General features: G+C 42.3%; 2 protein-coding genes and 1 pseudogene across 3 annotated transcripts; 1 reads left to right on the forward strand and 2 right to left on the reverse strand.

The window, feature by feature from the left end:
* Positions 1-3,741: 3,741 nt before the first annotated feature.
* Positions 3,742-7,835, reverse strand: LOC112216326 (tubulin alpha-1C chain). Its single transcript, XM_024376232.2, has 4 exons — positions 7,199-7,835; positions 5,756-5,978; positions 5,502-5,650; positions 3,742-5,419 (listed from the first exon to the last, which is right to left on the reverse strand). Exons 1-4 carry the CDS (start codon positions 7,199-7,201, stop codon positions 4,445-4,447), a joined length of 1,350 nt encoding a protein of 449 aa, XP_024232000.1. The 5' UTR covers positions 7,202-7,835; the 3' UTR covers positions 3,742-4,444.
* Positions 7,836-7,948: 113 nt separating this feature from the next.
* On the reverse strand, positions 7,949-9,807 carry LOC112216328 (annotated as a pseudogene).
* A 1,178-nt stretch (positions 9,808-10,985) lies between these two features.
* Positions 10,986-18,031, forward strand: LOC112216327 (tubulin alpha chain). 2 transcript variants are annotated; one of them, XM_042299615.1, is made up of 4 exons: positions 10,986-11,128; positions 16,386-16,608; positions 16,715-16,863; positions 16,967-18,031. In XM_042299615.1, exons 2-4 carry the CDS (start codon positions 16,488-16,490, stop codon positions 17,945-17,947), a joined length of 1,251 nt encoding a protein of 416 aa, XP_042155549.1. In that variant the 5' UTR covers positions 10,986-11,128; positions 16,386-16,487; the 3' UTR covers positions 17,948-18,031. The 2 variants fall into 2 exon arrangements, with proteins under 2 accessions (XP_042155549.1, XP_042155548.1); XM_042299614.1 differs by lacking the exon at positions 10,986-11,128 and adding an exon at positions 15,392-15,538.
* Positions 18,032-18,072: the final 41 nt, after the last annotated feature.

Consider the following 18,072-nt stretch of genomic DNA (forward strand, 5'->3'; position numbering starts at 1 on the left):
TGGCTTGCATTGAGTGATAGCCCTGGTTCCCACGGACACCATATTATATTTTCTGAGTGTGTGTGACAAAGGATGTGAAATCTGAAACCACTTGAATCTGGGATGCCCCTCCTTCCATTTAATGCGCTCTCCCGAACTGTCCATCAAATCCTGGCTGAACATTATGTCAAAACAACTGACAAAGCACATGCCTGCAATCCTTACATCATAGCGCACCAGGAGAGTGGTTTCATCACTGTAGCATATTCAGAGATCGATTTATAGCCATTCATCTAAAATCATTCATGTATTTTAAAGAAAAAAACACTTTCTCTTTGTCATAGACAAATACTAATATGAGAAGAAATATTAACAAGTTCAGGAAGCAAAGCTAGAGCTCTGTGAGACTTTCACTGTGATGAGTGCAGATGTTTTGATCAAGAGAGACCGATAAAAAGTTGCACATTTTCTCTAACACTAAACATACAAATACAGTACACTAGATTACCAAAAACATGTGGAGACCTGCTCGCCGAACATCTATTTTCAAAATCATGGTCATTTGTATGGAGTTGGTCCCCCCTTTGCTGCTATGACAGCCTCCACACTTCTGGGAAGGCATTCCACTAGATGTTGGAACATTTCTGTTGGGACTTGCTTCCATTCAGCAACAAAAGCATTAGTGAGGTCAGGCACTGATGTTGGGCGATTAGGCCTGGCTCGGAGTTGGCGTTACAATTCATCCCGAAGGTGTTCAATGGGTTTGAGGTCAGGCCTCTGTGCAGGCCAGTCAATTTCTTCCACACCACCGATCTTGACAAAACATTTCTGTATGGAACTCACTTTGTGCACTGGGGCATTGACATGCTGAGACAGGAAAGGGCCTTCCCCAACGTTGGAAGCACAGAATCATCTAGAGTGTCATTGTATGCTGTAGAGTTAAGATTTTCCTTCACTGGAACTAAGGGGCCTAGACTGAACCATGAAAAACAGCCCCATACCACTATTCCTCCTCCACCAAACTTTACAGTGGGCACTATGCATTGAGGAAGGTAGCGTTCTCCTGGCTTCCACCAAACCCAGATTCGCTCGCTGGACTGCCAGATGGTGAAGCGTAATTCATCACTCCAGAGAATGTGTTTCAACTGCTCCAGAGTCCAATGGAGGTGAGCTTTACACCACACCAGTCAATGCTTGGCATTGCACATGGTGATTTAGGCTTGTGTGCGGCTGCTTGGCCATGGAAACCCATTTCATGAAGCTCCTGACAAACAGTTCTTGTGCTGATGTTGCTTCCAGAGGCAGTTTGGAAGAGGCACTCGGTACCGAGTGTTGCAACCGAGGACAGACAATTTTTACACTCTTCAGCGCTTCATGGTCCCATTCGGTGAGCTTGTGTGGCCTACCACTTCGCCAGCCATTGTTGCTCCAAGACGTTTCCACTTCACAATAACAGTACTTACAGTTGACTAGTGTAGCTCTAGCAGGGCAGAAATTTGACCAACTGACTTTTTGGAAAGGTGACATCATATGACAGTGCCACAATGAAAGTCACTGAGCGTTTCAGTATAGGCCATTCTACTGTCAATGTTTGTCTATGGAGATTGCATGGCTGTGTGCACGATTTTATACACCTGTCAGCAACGGGTGTGGCTGAAATAGCCAAATCCACTAATTTGAAGGGATGTCTTCGTATATATAGTGTATACTAATGTTTTATTTTTTGTTAATTGAAATCAAATACAAATATTACAGAGTATTTTGTGTAGATAAAAAAAGACAAGTCCATTTTAATCCCAGTTTGTAACAAAATGTGGAAAAAGTCTTGAATATTTTCTGTAGGCATTCCATTACTTTTTCCACATTTTGTTATGTTACAGCCTTATTCTAAAATTGATTAAATAAATGTTTTCCTTATCAATCTACACACAATATCCCATAATGACAAAGTCAAAACAGGTTTTCAGAAATGTTTGCAAATTAAAGCAGAAATACCTTATCTACATAAGTATTCAGACCCTTTGCTATGAGACTCGAAATTGAGCTCAGGTGCATCCTGTTTCCATTGATCATCCTTGAGATGTTTCTACAACTTGATTGGAGTCTACCTTTGGTAAATTCAATTGATTGGACATGATTTGGAAAGGTACACGCCTGTCTATATGAGGTCCCACAGTTGATTGTGCATGTCAGAGCAAAAACCAAGCTATGAGGTCGACGGAATTGTCTGTAGAGCTCCGACACAGGATTGTGTCGAGGCACAGATCTGGGGTAGGGTACCAACAAATTTCTGCAGCATTGAAGGTCCCCAAGAACACAGTGGCATCCATCATTCTTAAATGGAAGAAATGTGGAACCCCCAAGACTCATCCTCTTCCAAACTGAGCAATCGGGGGAGAAGGGCCTTGGTCAGGGAGGTGACCAAGAACCTGATGGTCACTCTGACAGAGCTTCAGAGTTACTCTGTAGAGATGGAAGAACCTTCCAGAAGGACAACCATCTCTGTAGCATTCCACCAATCAGGTCTTTATGGTAGAGTGGCCAGACGGATGCCACTCCTCAGTAAAAGGCACATGACAGCCCGCTTGGAGTTTGCCAAAAGGCACCTAAATGACTCTCAGTCCATGAGAAACAAATTCTCTGGTCAGATGAAACCAAGATTGAACTATTTGGCCTGAATGCCAAGCATCACGTCTGGAGGAAACCTGGGACCATTCCTACTGTGAATCATGGTGGTTGCAGCATCATGCTGTGGGGATGTTTTTCAGCTGCAGGGACTGGGAGACTAGCCAGGATCGAGGGAAAGATGAAAGCAGCAAAGTACAGAGAGATCCTTTATGAAAACCTTCATTTTCAATACATTTGTAAAAAGAAATCTAAAAACCTGTTTTTGCATTGTCATTATGGGGTATTGCATGTAGATTGAGGGGGGGGAACTTAATCCATTTTAGAATAAGGCTGTAACATAACAAAATGTGGAAAAAGACAAGGGATCTGAATATTTTCCATTTGCACTCTATATGTTATTTTCTTCACGGAGCACATACTTGCACATGACTAATGATCTACAGTATATATTGTTTTCATCCTTCTGGTCTCATGACATCAGACCCACATGAAGCCCCTTGCTCATATATGTCTATTTTATCAAAATCGGGGGATAGCTTTGACCGGGACCTGGACACAGGTCCAAGCAACTGTCAAGCCAACACCTTAACTGTTATGCCACAAGGTTCAAACCTCTTGAAGAGGTTGCTAGGCAGGTAACAACAATATAATTGTAAACGAGCCTACAGCATGTTTTGCATCTGCAGTCGTCCTGTTTAGGTCCAATCTAGACACATTGGGAACAGTATTTTTAAACCCCACCTGTCCTGTCCCACAGCTTGACAGATCTCCCCATGACAGGGCAGGGTATGAATACCAGGACCTATTTTAGATCAGGGCTGTGAACTGGGACTGGGCTCTTCTCAGGCCTAGCTGGCTTTCACATTGGTAAATTGGAGAGTACATTTCACAGTTCACATCTCCAATTCACAATTAATGTAGCTAACATAGAATGTAATATTCTGCATGTTTTATTTGTTTGCATCCTGAGGGTGAGAAAATGCAGAGTCTAGGTCTACCCTCTATGCAGTTATGGCTGTGATTTTCTGAGTGTGTTGTTTTAATACTACCTTCATGATATTTTGTAGCGTTCAGGAAAGTATTGATCTGCTGGGGTATGTATTGGGAATTGTTGCCCATTCATGTTCACAGAAGGAAATGGACATGTATTTATTGCACAACACTGCCCTCTAGACATGAAAGTGGTTCGGTAGCAAAGCAAACTAACAAACACAAGCACCACTCTTTTAAAGAAAAGGTCTCATGACAAAGTTCAATACTGAAATTATTTAAACTTTAAATTCTTTAAGTTAGTAGTTAAAACAAATCATTTCTAGATTATTATGAATCCATAATAGACAGCAGCGCTGAGGGAGGAAAGCTCATAATAATGTCTGGAATGGAGTCAAAGGAATGGTATCAAGCACGTGGTTTCCATGTGGTTGACACCATTCCATCCATTATTATGAGCTGTCCTCCCCTCAGCAGCCTCCACTGATAAACATTATTTGAAATTCTGTGACTGTTAACAGTGTTCCTAGAAACCAATGAATGTATCTAAGCCACCTATATAAGAATACACATAAGGGAGAGGATTATAAACTAATGGTATGAACACCTCTAAAGGGGAACCTGAAAATTACAACAAGTAAACATGTAGTTTTCCATACAATGTACATTTCTTGTCAAAATTAAAGTGCTTTTTGACTGAGGTTAGGAGTGTAGTGGATGGAAATAATAGAAAATGTGGATCTATGAAAAGGGAGAATGAAAAGATAAAGGTGGATATATGGAAAAGAGAAATGAAAGAAGAGGGTGATAAAGAGTTTGAAAGACAGAGGAAGAAAGACAGCCATTTCTAATACTCTTCCCCGTCCTCATCTCCTTCACCGCTGTCACGTCCCACCTCTTCATAATCCTTCTCCAGGGCTGCCATGTCCTCTCTGGCCTCAGCAAACTCTCCCTCCTCCATACCCTCACCCACATACCAGTGCACAAAGGCACGTTTGGCGTACATCAGGTCAAACTTGTGGTCAAGCCGAGCCCAGGCCTCTGCCACAGCAGTGGTGTTGCTCAGCATGCACACAGCCCTCTGGACTTTGGCCAGGTCTCCACCAGGGACTACAGTGGGAGGCTGATAGTTGATGCCAATCTTGAAACCAGTTGGACACCAGTCAACAAACTGAATGGAACGCTTGGTCTTGATGGTGGCAATGGCAGCATTGACATCTTTGGGCACCACGTCACCACGGTATAGAAGGCAGCATGACATGTACTTGCCGTGACGAGGGTCACATTTCACCATCTGGTTGGCTGGTTCAAAGCAGGCATTGGTGATCTCAGAGACAGTTAACTGCTCATGGTAAGCCTTCTCTGCAGAAATAACTGGGGCATAGGTGGCCAGAGGGAAATGGATACGGGGGTAGGGCACCAAGTTGGTCTGGAACTCTGTCAGATCAACATTGAGGGCACCATCAAATCGAAGGGAAGCCGTGATGGAGGAAACGATCTGGCTAATGAGCCTGTTGAGGTTGGTGTAAGTAGGACGCTCAATGTCGAGGTTCCTACGGCAGATGTCATAGATAGCCTCATTATCCACCATGAAGGCACAGTCAGAGTGCTCTAGGGTGGTGTGGGTGGTCAGGATGGAGTTGTAGGGCTCCACCACAGCTGTGGACACCTGGGGAGCTGGGTAGATGGAGAACTCCAGCTTGGACTTCTTGCCGTAGTCAACAGACAGGCGCTCCATCAGCAGGGAAGTGAAACCAGAGCCGGTCCCACCTCCAAAGCTGTGGAAAACCAGGAAGCCTTGAAGGCCTGTGCACTGGTCAGCCTGAGGAGAAAGAGAAACAAATCAATGGAAGGACATGTATTTGATAACATATTTTACTGATATTTTCATTCATCAAACCAACCAGTTTGCGGATCCTGTCCAGCACCAGGTCGATGATCTCTTTGCCAATAGTGTAGTGTCCACGAGCGTAGTTGTTGGCAGCATCCTCTTTGCCAGTGATGAGCTGTTCAGGATGGAATAACTGGCGATAGGTCCCAGTGCGCACCTCATCTGAGGAGAGAAAATGAGCAGCTCATGGAGGAGCTCAATACCACAAAAGCAAAAAATCATATCTAACAAACACCTTTGACTCAATGTAGGAAACATAAAGCTTACCAATAACTGTGGGCTCCAGGTCCACAAACACAGCCCTGGGGACATGCTTTCCAGCCCCAGTCTCACTGAAGAAGGTGTTGAAGGAGTCATCTCCTCCACCGATGGTTTTGTCACTGGGCATCTGTCCGTCTGGCTGGATCCCATGCTCCAGGCAGTAGAGCTCCCAGCAGGCATTTCCAATCTGGACTCCAGCCTGACCCACGTGGACGGAGATGCACTCACGCTGTGGAAAGAGAGTTGTTTACGACTTTCTCAAACCAATAACTACTTTTCATTTGAAAATCGATCAAATATGAACTATACACATAAGTTCAGTTATAGTCAAAAGTTCTACTGTACAATCTTCTGAAAGAACTACTGGGCACAGATGTCAATTCAACACCTATCCCAAATTGGTTCAACGTAATTACATTGAAATGATGTGGAAACAACGTTGATTCAACCAGTGTGTGCCCAGTGGGAAAACTGTTATATCTGAGTACATCTTTGGGCACAATAGACAAGTGTACCAAAACATTCATCTAAAACTGGTATAGCAACGACAATATTTAATTTGTTCAAAAATGCCAATCGGATTGTTTGTTCTACATTATTCTTAGCAACTCTGTAGGGGAGGAGAGGTGTGGGCACGGGGGCATGACAGAAAATGCTTTCATTGTAGAAGATAGGCTACCGGCTTAAACCAGAACACATGGGGACGCATCACCTGACTGAAGAAACAAGTGATCAGCTGTTGAACAGACAAACAGACAGTGTTTTTGAAGCCAAATGTCCGACATAGTTTACTGTGGGTGGTTCATTTGACAAATCATTCCCATCTGACCAACACAATGCATTTTACTTCAAATGTATTTAGTAGACCTTTAATGCTAACCAAATCTATTTTAATATGCAATGTTAAATCAAGGTATTTAATATTGCATTAAAACATGTAATAGCATATCAGCAAAGAAGTTTGAACGTTGATATCATCAGAAATTCTGAAATATCTCATGAAATATTTGAGTTCTAAATACATTTTATAGGATAGACTTGCCTAGTTCATAAACGAGGCAATTGTTTGAATATATTATGAGTGTCAATGACCGAGTTTACATTTACCTCTACAATAAGTCCTCTTCCCTGGGTCACTTCTAATGCAGACAATCCAGACATCAAAGCAGAGAGAGATGTCACTGACAAATATGCCTCTAAGCAGAGACATCCATTTTGACATCAAGTTTTGTGAGAGTAGTTGACTGGAATTATCAAAATAATTGGGACTGTTTATCATTTTGGTTTGGGTTAGACTACAAAACTAAATCTGTGTAAGAGTATGACTTTAAAAATTGTTTTAGTCCAATTGACAAAGTGTGTTGAAGAAATAAAATAGAAACAGCCTTCATCCAAACACTGAGACAAAATGAATGAAAGCAACAATAATAGTATTTGTTTTATACTCACCATGTTTAAGCTGAGAAGATTCAAGATTTGGTGCGGAGAAAATTAATCTTCTTTTAGTTCAACACTTACAGGCAGACCTTTAGGAGTCTGTTGTAAGAAGTCAGTGTGATACCAAATTCGGTGGGTGGGGCCATTTATAGTTCCACGATACAGTGGACAGACAGGCTTTGTCGAAACTGATTGGAAGATCTTGTGATATGCCTGGTCCCAATTGGCTATCAGAGTAGAATACTACACAGTATCTCATAGGCATGTTGAAACTCTGCATGAGGGTTTTTCTCTGATATAAGTGTAAGCATCTTCAGAGCCTACTTGTGCAAGTTGAAGTAACACTGTATAACTGCAGTTATATGTCCAAAATATTCCCATTCACTGTAGTATGCTGTATCCAGTGATTTTGCCATTCAACTGCAGTACTACAATTTCAGAATTCATACAAATGATTAAGATTTTACTACATTGTAACTGCAGTACATTTTTTAGTTGCTCTTATCCAGAGCAGCTTAATTAAAGGAACAACTAGGGTTAAGTGCCTTGCTCAAGGGCACAATGATACATTTTTCACCTAGTCAGCTCTAGGATTCAAACCAGCAATCCTTCACTTAGTGGCCCAATGCTCATTTAACCGCTAGGCGATCTGCCTCCAAGGTCTATTGAATGCAGATTCCTCTACTTCCGGTAAATATATTGGTTTGGAAAACATAGATAAGTAATTAATGAAATAGTATGCAACAAAACATATACATGGGAAACAATTTCAACACATTTTATTGGTGAATCTTCAATGAGACACTCATTTTTTCCCCCTGTGACTGTCACTATGTGTTTTAAACCTAAACAAGCAACAATAAAATATGAAACCGTAAAAATAAATGCATTGCTTTTTTTATTGTGCTTTTATAAGATATGGGAGCCAGGGGCATCCTTGCATGAACACTCAGTGTTCCTCTCCATCCTCCTGTCCATCACTCTCTCCAGAGTCAACCCCTACCTCTTCATAATCCTTCTCCAGGGCTGCCATGTCCTCTCTGGCCTCAGAGAACTCTCCCTCCTCCATACCCTCACCCACATACCAGTGCACAAAGGCACGTTTGGCGTACATCAGATCAAACTTGTGTTCAAGCCGAGCCCAGGCCTCTGCCACAGCAGTGGTGTTGCTCAGCATGCACACAGCCCTCTGGACTTTGGCCAGGTCTCCACCAGGGACCACAGTGGGAGGCTGATAGTTGATGCCAACATTGAAACCAGTTGGGCACCAGTCGACAAACTGAATGGAAAGTTTGGTTTTGATTGTTGCAATAGCCGCATTGACATCTTTGGGCACCACGTCACCACGGAATGGAAGGCAGCAAGCCATGTACTTGCCGTGGCGAGGGTCACATTTCACCATCTGATTGGCCGGCTCAAAGCAGGAATTGGTGATTTCTGCCACAGATAGCTGCTCATGGTAAGCCTTCTCTGCAGAAATAACTGGGGCATAGGTGGCCAGAGGGAAATGGATACGGGGGTAGGGCACCAAGTTGGTCTGGAACTCTGTCAGATCAACATTGAGGGCACCATCAAATCGAAGGGAAGCCGTGATGGAGGAAACGATCTGGCTAATGAGCCTGTTGAGGTTGGTGTAAGTAGGACGCTCAATGTCGAGGTTCCTACGGCAGATGTCATAGATAGCCTCATTATCCACCATGAAGGCACAGTCAGAGTGCTCTAGGGTGGTATGGGTGGTCAAGATAGAGTTGTAGGTCTCCACCACAGCTGTGGACACCTGGGGAGCTGGGTAGATGGAGAACTCCAGCTTAGACTTCTTGCCGTAGTCAACAGACAGGTGCTCCATCAGCAGGGAGGTGAAACCAGAGCCGGTCCCACCTCCGAAGCTGTGGAAAACCAGGAAGCCCTGAAGACCTGTGCACTGGTCAGCCTGAGGAGAAAGAGAAACCCATAAAAAAAAGGATAACACAATACATAATATATTAATTTTGTTAATTAAAAAAATGCTGTAATTCACTTGTTCATTAAACTCACCAGTTTGCGGATCCTGTCCAGCACCAGGTCGATGATCTCTTTGCCAATAGTGTAGTGTCCACGAGCGTAGTTGTTGGCAGCATCCTCTTTGCCAGTGATGAGCTGTTCAGGATGGAATAACTAGCGGTAGGTCTACAGTGCGCACCTCATCTGAGGAGAGAAAAACAGCAGCTTGTGAGAAGCAGAACACTCAGAGAAAGGGGTGTTCTAAAAGAGTTATTCTACGGGGACGAGGGTTCTACATGGAACCTTTTTCATCTGAGGAGAGCAGCAGATAATAAGGGGATAAATGGCAAGAAAGCAATAAATACTTTCTACCACACCGCTTTGACTCAATTCCTATTCAATAAGAAACAGAAATCTTTCCGATGACTGTGGGCTCCAGGTCCACAAACACAGCCCTGGGGACATGCTTTCCAGCCCCAGTCTCACTGAAGAAGGTACTGAAGGAGTCGTCTCCTCCACCGATGGTTTTGTCACTGGGCATCTATCCGTCTGGCTGGATCCCATGCTCCAGGCAGTAGAGCTCCCAGCAGGCATTGCCAATCTGGACTCCAGCCTGACCCACATGGACAGAGATACACTCAAGCTGTGGAGAAAACATAGGCCTGTTTAGTCTGGACAACTTTTCTATACATTCAGAACATCTTGAAAATAAATTATGCAGAGGTGTAATGTTCTCAAAAGAAGTTGTAAGAGAGTTAAGTATGTTTTCGTGTAGGTTTGTTTTGAAAGAAAGGCAACGCCTTAGGAATTGCTCTGTGCTAGGCATTCATGTATCAGTGTAGACTTTATATGGTAGTTACGTTCTAACAGCCTTCACAGTATCAGAATCTCTCAAATAATAACAATAGCTCTATAATAATATGCTACATTATCCAGAATAATTTCTCTCCTGGGGGGTATTCTGATCCTCCATCACCGTTAACATACATTTTTGATGACTATGATGCATGCTGACAGTGCATTTCAGCAAACAAGGATAATGTGTCTTTGGGCGTAAGGCATTCGATGAAATAAGAACACTGTGCATCCTCCATTTCGATCTATTAAGCTAAATTATCCCACTGCAGTCGGGGATGAGAAAGGAAGCAGTGAACATATCGAAGACCGTGCTATTTTATTTACATAAACACCGGACAAAACGGAACCGGTTGGCACCGTAGAGATGCATTAAATTGTTCTAGCCTATTTCATTTTATTGTTGGCACCCCTAGTGGTTGGCACATTCTACGGAATTCCGTTCACATCACAACCTTCCTAACCCCGGTTTTGTCTGGGACATTACGCCATTATTCTAACATGCGCTCGAATCTGGTATTTCATGTTATATTAGGCGCAGACATAATTTGAGCAGAACAGAAGTCTGCCTTGGATATCTATTTAATACTAATGCTATAATTAAAATGTCCTATAGAATCAAATGAAACACTTAACAAATATATATATATAATAACAATAATAGCTGTTTAGGCATAAACGGTTCTAAATCAGGTTCTTATTAAAGAGTTTGATATAAATGTCACATTTTTCAAATATACAATTTAAAATTATTCAGTAATTAAATGTAAATACAATAAAAACAATCTTACCATATTCATTTTTGTTCGGCTCCTCGATAGGGCTTACAATATGACTGCAAGGGAGTCGATGTACAGTGCGTGTGCTTGGCCGGTGAGCGCGTTCCTGTAAGACGTAGAGTCGCAAGCTAGCGCGAGGACGCGCTCTTTGAAAGAAGGGAGTAGTGTGACGACCCTGGGTTTACAAGCGCGGAAAACGAACCTGCCCACGAGTATGCTTTTGCGGCATAGTCGATAGCGCGCCGGACCTCGGGCTAGAAGGTGGAGGGTTCGAGACCTGCTCCCAGCCCGTTTCATTACAATATGTTCCAGACTGGACCAATTTAACGTGAGTTCTTGCTTGTCATAGAACTACTGTCTGCAATAGAGGTCAAATGACTCAATTCTTCATCTAAGACAGGGAGAAACAGACACTCAACCTCCCTGGCTCCATCCGTTGCTAGGTAATGAATACGTTGCTTGGATACAGGCCTAGTATCCACATAAAGCGTATTTATCTCTTAGTCACATGACCAAGCTTGAATAACAGCACTAATGGGGAGGAGGACAGAGCTTCAGCAGTGGGGGGTGTGACTGAGGCTTTCCTCCCAGACAGTCCCTACCCCATTCCATGTTTTTATTTTCGCTCATCCTGCGTTCAATGAAACAGGGACAATACGGTTTTCTCTATGTAGTATGTGCTGGAATATAACAAAATGTAGTGAAAAACAAGCATGCTGGCAGATACCCATGGACTTCCAGTCATTGCGCTAACTAACGCTAGTTAGCACTGGCTTGCGAAACTGCCTCTTACTTCCTTCACACTGGGCATAGAGACAACATTCATACAACATTCATCCACGAGTTCATCTGACTCTGGATAAGTAGATAAAGTGCTTCATTGGCAAAATCCCGAAGTATCCCTGCAGTGGAATGACAACAATCAGTAAGCAAATAAACATTTTCAGTCAACAATATGCTTATTTTTCAAAAGTGGCTTGTAATCATTCTCTTTCATTCAATACAGAAGCTTCAACTTGTTCATAGAGATTATCAGTAGGCCCAGAGGCGTCATGCTCATAAGGGGCACAGGGGCACGTGCCCACTCAAATTTGTACTGTTTAGTAATAATTATAATACTGTAATACTACTAGCCACCTGGCAATTTTCTGATGAAGAAAAGTAATCTAGATTCTAGATTCTTCAGCTCTTAGCAATTTTCGGAGCCAATCTCCAACCATCCATTCTTAAGCAAAATTCTGGAGAATTTGGTTTTCAAACAGCTAAATGTTTTTTTTTAAAGTGCCAACTACAAATTAATTACTTAAAAATCTTACAATGTGATTTTCTGGATTTTTGTTTTAGATTCCATCTGTCACAGTTGAAGTGTACCTATGATAAAAAATTACAGACCTCTATATGCTTTGTAAGTTGGAAAACCTGCAAAATCGGCAGTGTATCAAATACTTTTTATCCCCACTGTATGTTACTCCTTGGCAACGTTATCAGAAAGCACAGCATTGATTTTCACTGCTGTACAGACAATACACAATTTTGTGTTTCTTTGTCACCAGAGTATTATAGTTCCATGGATAAATTATTAGACTTTATTAGTGATTTAAATACTTGAATGACTCACAACGTCCTCCAGCTAAATCAAGACAAGACCAAGGTACTTATTGTTGGAGCCAAAGCACAGAGAGAGGATTTAGCTGCACATTTGAATTCACAGGCAATAAAGATAAAATACCAGGTAAAAACCTAGGTGTTATTTCAGATTCTGAACTCAATTTCAAATCACACATTAGTAATTTTACCATAATAGCTTTTTACCACCTGAGGAGCATTGCCAAAGTGTTTCTCAGGTGGTAATGGACGAGTCTCTCTGATACATGTTTTTATTACAAGCAGGCTTGTCTACTGTAATGCTCTCCTGTCTGGTCTACCCAAGAAAGCCATTGGTCAACTGCAAAACATACAGAATGCACGGGTACTGACCAAGACCAGACAGAGAGCACACATTACAGAGGTGTTAAGGTCTCTGCAGTGGCTGCCTGTGAGTTTTACAATTGATTTAACAATTCTTCTATTAGTTCTACTTGTTTTTTTACTGTAGTACATTGTGTTGCATTCAATGTCTGAAATGTGCTGTATAAATAAAGCTTGATTTAATTTGAAGTTGGCTTTAGCTAGCCCAGATAGGTTCACAATCTCCCAACCTCTTAAAAACTAGCTACCAAGAAGCCATTTCAGGCTATCAAGTTATAGTAGCTACCTGCTGGACACACACTGATTGAATCAATAGGCACAGATGTCAATCTGTGCCTAGTGAGTCTAACTATCTTAGCTGGCAAGCCTTGCTGGCAAGGTTGGTAGACTTTAGAAAATCAAGTAATAACTAAATGTACTGAATAAGACTCGCAATCCTTCAATCTGTTACCCAGATTTTAGCATATATGCAGAAGAGCATACAGTATTTATTTTTAAAAAAGAAACACCTGTCAGGAGGATATAGACCGCTCAAGAGGTATGTTTAGATATGCAGAGACAAATATACCTATTTTTTACTTAGAATTAAGCATAATGCTAAATTCTCCAACTTCTGGACATTTTTTACATATCAGTCATTTACCAGAAGCTCTGGACTTAAAGTGTATACATTTTCATACTTTTCCCCCTGTACTGGTCCCCTGTGGGAAACGAACCCACAACCCTGACATTGCAAACGCCATACCAACTGAGCCACAAGGGCCAGCCCCCACTTTTAGTGTAAGAGTTGTTTGATAAGACTGCCTGAAATGTCAGCCTGTTTAGGTGGAATGGAGTTTTGGCCTGCCTGATGACGTCACCAGGCGGTAAATTAGTTAATAGACCAATAAGAAAGAGAGTTACAAACGTCTCTGCCAATAACAGCTAGTTTTCAGTTTTTCCTGCAGGGAGGCCCTGCTCAGACCCCTCCCAGGTAGTCCGAGCTAAATTCTTGCTTGATAAATAAATAAGCTGTTTTTGTTAATTTTTGATCATTTAAATCGAAAAAAAATCACAGTAAGGTACGTACTTAAGTGTTACCCAGAAATTATTTTATATTGAGATACTACAAATTTCTACAATGGACCTTTAAAGGAAAAGTGTGCACATTCCATGGAGGACCACTCCCATCTCAAACACTCCACCCTCTTCTCGCTTGCAACTGTTTAATGTCAGGCTCCTCCTTGTCCCTCAGCTGTTGGGGAATGAGGACCTTCTACTGGAACAGTTTTCATGGGGCCACACGTCTTGTTCTGCCTAAATCACACTTACACTTACTGTATTACCCCACACTTTACATCTTTGTTGGTTGGTAAGCCACCCAGTGAGCAAAACTGATTGAAAATATGTAATTTCAACCATTTTTGCTCACTGGGTAGGCTATATTTACAAAATTTCAAATTTAAGCTCTAAATAGCTATTTGTATTTATTATGGATCCCCATTAGCTGCTGCAGTAGCAGCAGCTACTCTTCCTGGGGTCCAGCAAAATTAAGTCAGTTTATACAATTTTAAAACATTACAATACATTCACAGATATATACAACTAGTGTAGTTTGTGTCACAGATGCTTTTGAGTGGATTTTGGAGAGACTATCGAGGTGACAATTCACTTTGTAGTACATTACTTTGTAGTACATGACTTTGTAGTACAAACTGATGGAAACTTTAATTTAAATAGCTGCCAGACAAGTTCCAGTATTCAGGATAGTCTGACAAAATGCAGGATTTTCAAGCATCGGATGTTGTGTATAATCCTTCTGGGGAACATGAGTATCATGATGTAGGCTCTGGCTTTATCAGAAAGCTTGGATTACCAAAATGCACTTGCAGAGACCTGAGCCCTAAAAGTCAATACATGTTTGGTCATCGTGGGTATTGAATTTGATAGATGGGTTGAAAGAAAAACGGATTACTTCCTTAACATACATACACTAAGGCCAGCACAGTGCATTTAGCAGCAAGACACTGTGATCACGTGATCAGCCCAGATGGATGACATCATCATTGCAGAGAGTCTAGGACAAAGAGGAAGGAGAGATAGGAGGAGGATAGTGAGAAGGATTGGCTCCTAATTCTGCCATTCTACATGATTTATCCGGTACTGTTCCACAAAATGACTTTGGATGCAAATCTATATATAACCATACTTAAAAATGTGGGTATTTGTTTTAGGTATGGTGATATTGCCAGTTTTTTTGACCGTGAACGTGACATGGCTTCCACGGTCACTCCCATTGATTTGTCATCAATTATAATGATAAAGCTGTCCCTACATCTAAACATTGGATTGCTCACTTTCAATGGTATCCGTGATAAGATGCATTTTTAATTGGGGTGAACTATCCCTTTAAACGAGGTGACAGAGGACATCCTTTACGGTAAATCCACTACCTTCCCGTTCATTCCCTCAATTGGAGAAAATATGTTTTCTCCCTACATAACATTTATTTATTTTTGTTCAATCGCAAAGCACAATGAGAAAAATATCAAACAAACAAAAAGCTTCGTTTTAAAAACGTAAATGTCAGCCTCATACAGGCACATTACATAGTGTGCACTGGCTGTGCATAAATCTGGGAGCGCCGCCCCTCTTCATCAGCAGTTGTTGCGTCGGAGCTGACGGGCAGAGCATACAGTACACCCATTAATTCAGACACAAATAGAGATCTCTCTGCGTAGGCTATTTCTTTGTATTTTCCCTTATTGTTCGATCCTCCTCAGAAAAAATGGTAAGTCATGTAGTTTTTCAGCAATAATAAGCCTGAAATAATTACGTGTTTGATGTTTTCTGTTGAGAATTTCTCAAATGATGAGACAATCACTACACGACGGTATAGTGGCTAAAATAGGTCGATTTTTATTGTATCGGTCAATGAATTCGAAATAGGGGCGAATTTGCAACATCTTGGTGTTGCTAACCCATTTTTAAATGACGAATTGAGTTGGACTGAATCAACGCGTTTGGGATAGGTATTGCATGCTATTTCGGTTTATCACAAGGCTATTAACATAAAGTGGTAGGCTAATTGAATGGGGATGGAATGAAAGAACAAAGCACTACATTTAGAATGCATACTTTTTGGTAGCTATTGAACACAGTTGAATTGTACAGTATTCATCAAATACAGCAGCATTTATTTATCTATCCAGGTAATGGATATAAAATTGGAATAAAATGGGAAGTCATCCATTGTGTTGCTAGGTGGGAGAGGGCAGACTAGGTGGGGACAGAAGCGGAATATATGTCTCTACTGTAACATGTATCTACAGTTGTAGACTGTAACATATGTCAATGTTAATATGTCTAGTTTAACCCTGAAAATAAACCTATTCCACTCCAGCTTCCTTTTAATTCCTTAGTGATGTAATATGACCTCCTTGTCAGCTTAGTAATAGTCATAGGTGTAAATGGCAAGATTCCTCTGCACATCAGTTGATTTGTCTCCATTGTAACTGTTTTCTAGTTTACATGTAGCCTAACCATTCTTCCACTAGGTGGTGTTTTTGCCAATTGTACATTTTTGTCAAATGTATTGTAATTCTGTTACACTACATGTTTTTCCATTTATTTTCCAGCGTGAGTGCATCTCCGTCCATGTGGGTCAGGCTGGAGTCCAGATTGGCAATGCCTGCTGGGAGCTCTACTGCCTGGAGCATGGGATCCAGCCAGACGGACAGATGCCCAGTGACAAAACCATCGGCGGAGGAGATGATTCCTTCAATACCTTTTTCAGTGAGACTGGGGCTGGAAAGCATGTCCCCAGGGCTGTGTTTGTGGACCTGGAACCTACAGTTATTGGTAAGCTTTGTTTCTCTTTTAATTGAAACAAGGGTATGTAAAAGAGGTTTTCCTTTGCTTTTTTGCTATTGAGCTCCTTAATGAGCTGCTCATTTTCTCTCCTCAGATGAGGTGCGCACTGGGACCTATCGCCAGTTATTCCATCCTGAACAGCTCATCACTGGCAAAGAAGACGCTGCCAACAACTACGCTCGTGGACACTACACTATTGGCAAAGAGATCATCGACCTGGTGCTGGACAGGATCCGCAAACTGGTTGGTTTGATGAATGAATGAATTAAATATTTTATCAACTAGCTGATCATAATGTGGACATCTTTTTCTGCCCATTTATTGATGTGTTCCTCTTTCTCCTCAGGCTGACCAGTGCACAGGCCTTCAGGGCTTCCTGGTTTTCCACAGCTTTGGAGGTGGCTCCGGCTCTGGTTTCACCTCCCTGCTGATGGAGCGCCTGTCTGTTGACTACGGCAAAAAGTCCAAGCTGGAGTTCTCCATCTACCCAGCTCCCCAGGTGTCCACAGCTGTGGTGGAGCCCTACAACTCTATCTTGACCACCCATACCACCCTAGAGCACTCTGACTGTGCCTTCATGGTGGATAATGAGGCTATCTATGACATCTGCCGTAGGAACCTCGACATTGAGCGTCCTACTTACACCAACCTCAACAGGCTCATTAGCCAGATCGTTTCCTCCATCACGGCTTCCCTTCGATTTGATGGTGCCCTCAATGTTGATCTGACAGAGTTCCAGACCAACTTGGTGCCCTACCCCCGTATCCATTTCCCTCTGGCCACCTATGCCCCAGTTATTTCTGCAGAGAAGGCTTACCATGAGCAGCTCTCTGTCTCTGAAATCACCAATGCCTGCTTTGAACCAGCCAACCAGATGGTGAAATGTGACCCTCGTCATGGCAAGTACATGGCTTGCTGCCTTCTATTCCGTGGTGACGTGGTGCCCAAAGATGTCAATGCTGCCATTGCCACCATCAAGACCAAGCGTTCCATTCAGTTTGTTGACTGGTGCCCAACTGGTTTCAAGGTTGGCATCAACTACCAGCCTCCCACTGTTGTCCCTGGTGGAGACCTGGCCAAAGTCCAGAGGGCTGTGTGCATGCTGAGCAACACCACTGCTGTGGCAGAGGCCTGGGCTCGGCTTGACCACAAGTTTGACCTGATGTACGCCAAACGTGCCTTTGTGCACTGGTATGTGGGTGAGGGTATGGAGGAGGGAGAGTTCTCTGAGGCCAGAGAGGACATGGCAGCCCTGGAGAAGGATTATGAAGAGGTAGGGGTTGACTCCATTGAGGGTGAGGGAGAGGAGGAGGGAGAAGAGTATTGAAATGCCCCTGCAGGCAAGCCATTGTCAAACACTTACTGTTGCATGATCTTATTATGATACCTAATAAAACATTGAATTAAATTAGCTATTTGTGCTCTTGGACTTTATTCACCACCTTATCTTGA

The sequence above is a fragment of the Oncorhynchus tshawytscha genome, linkage group LG16 (genome assembly GCF_018296145.1).
Source record: "Oncorhynchus tshawytscha isolate Ot180627B linkage group LG16, Otsh_v2.0, whole genome shotgun sequence".
Lineage (NCBI taxonomy): Eukaryota > Metazoa > Chordata > Actinopteri > Salmoniformes > Salmonidae > Oncorhynchus > Oncorhynchus tshawytscha.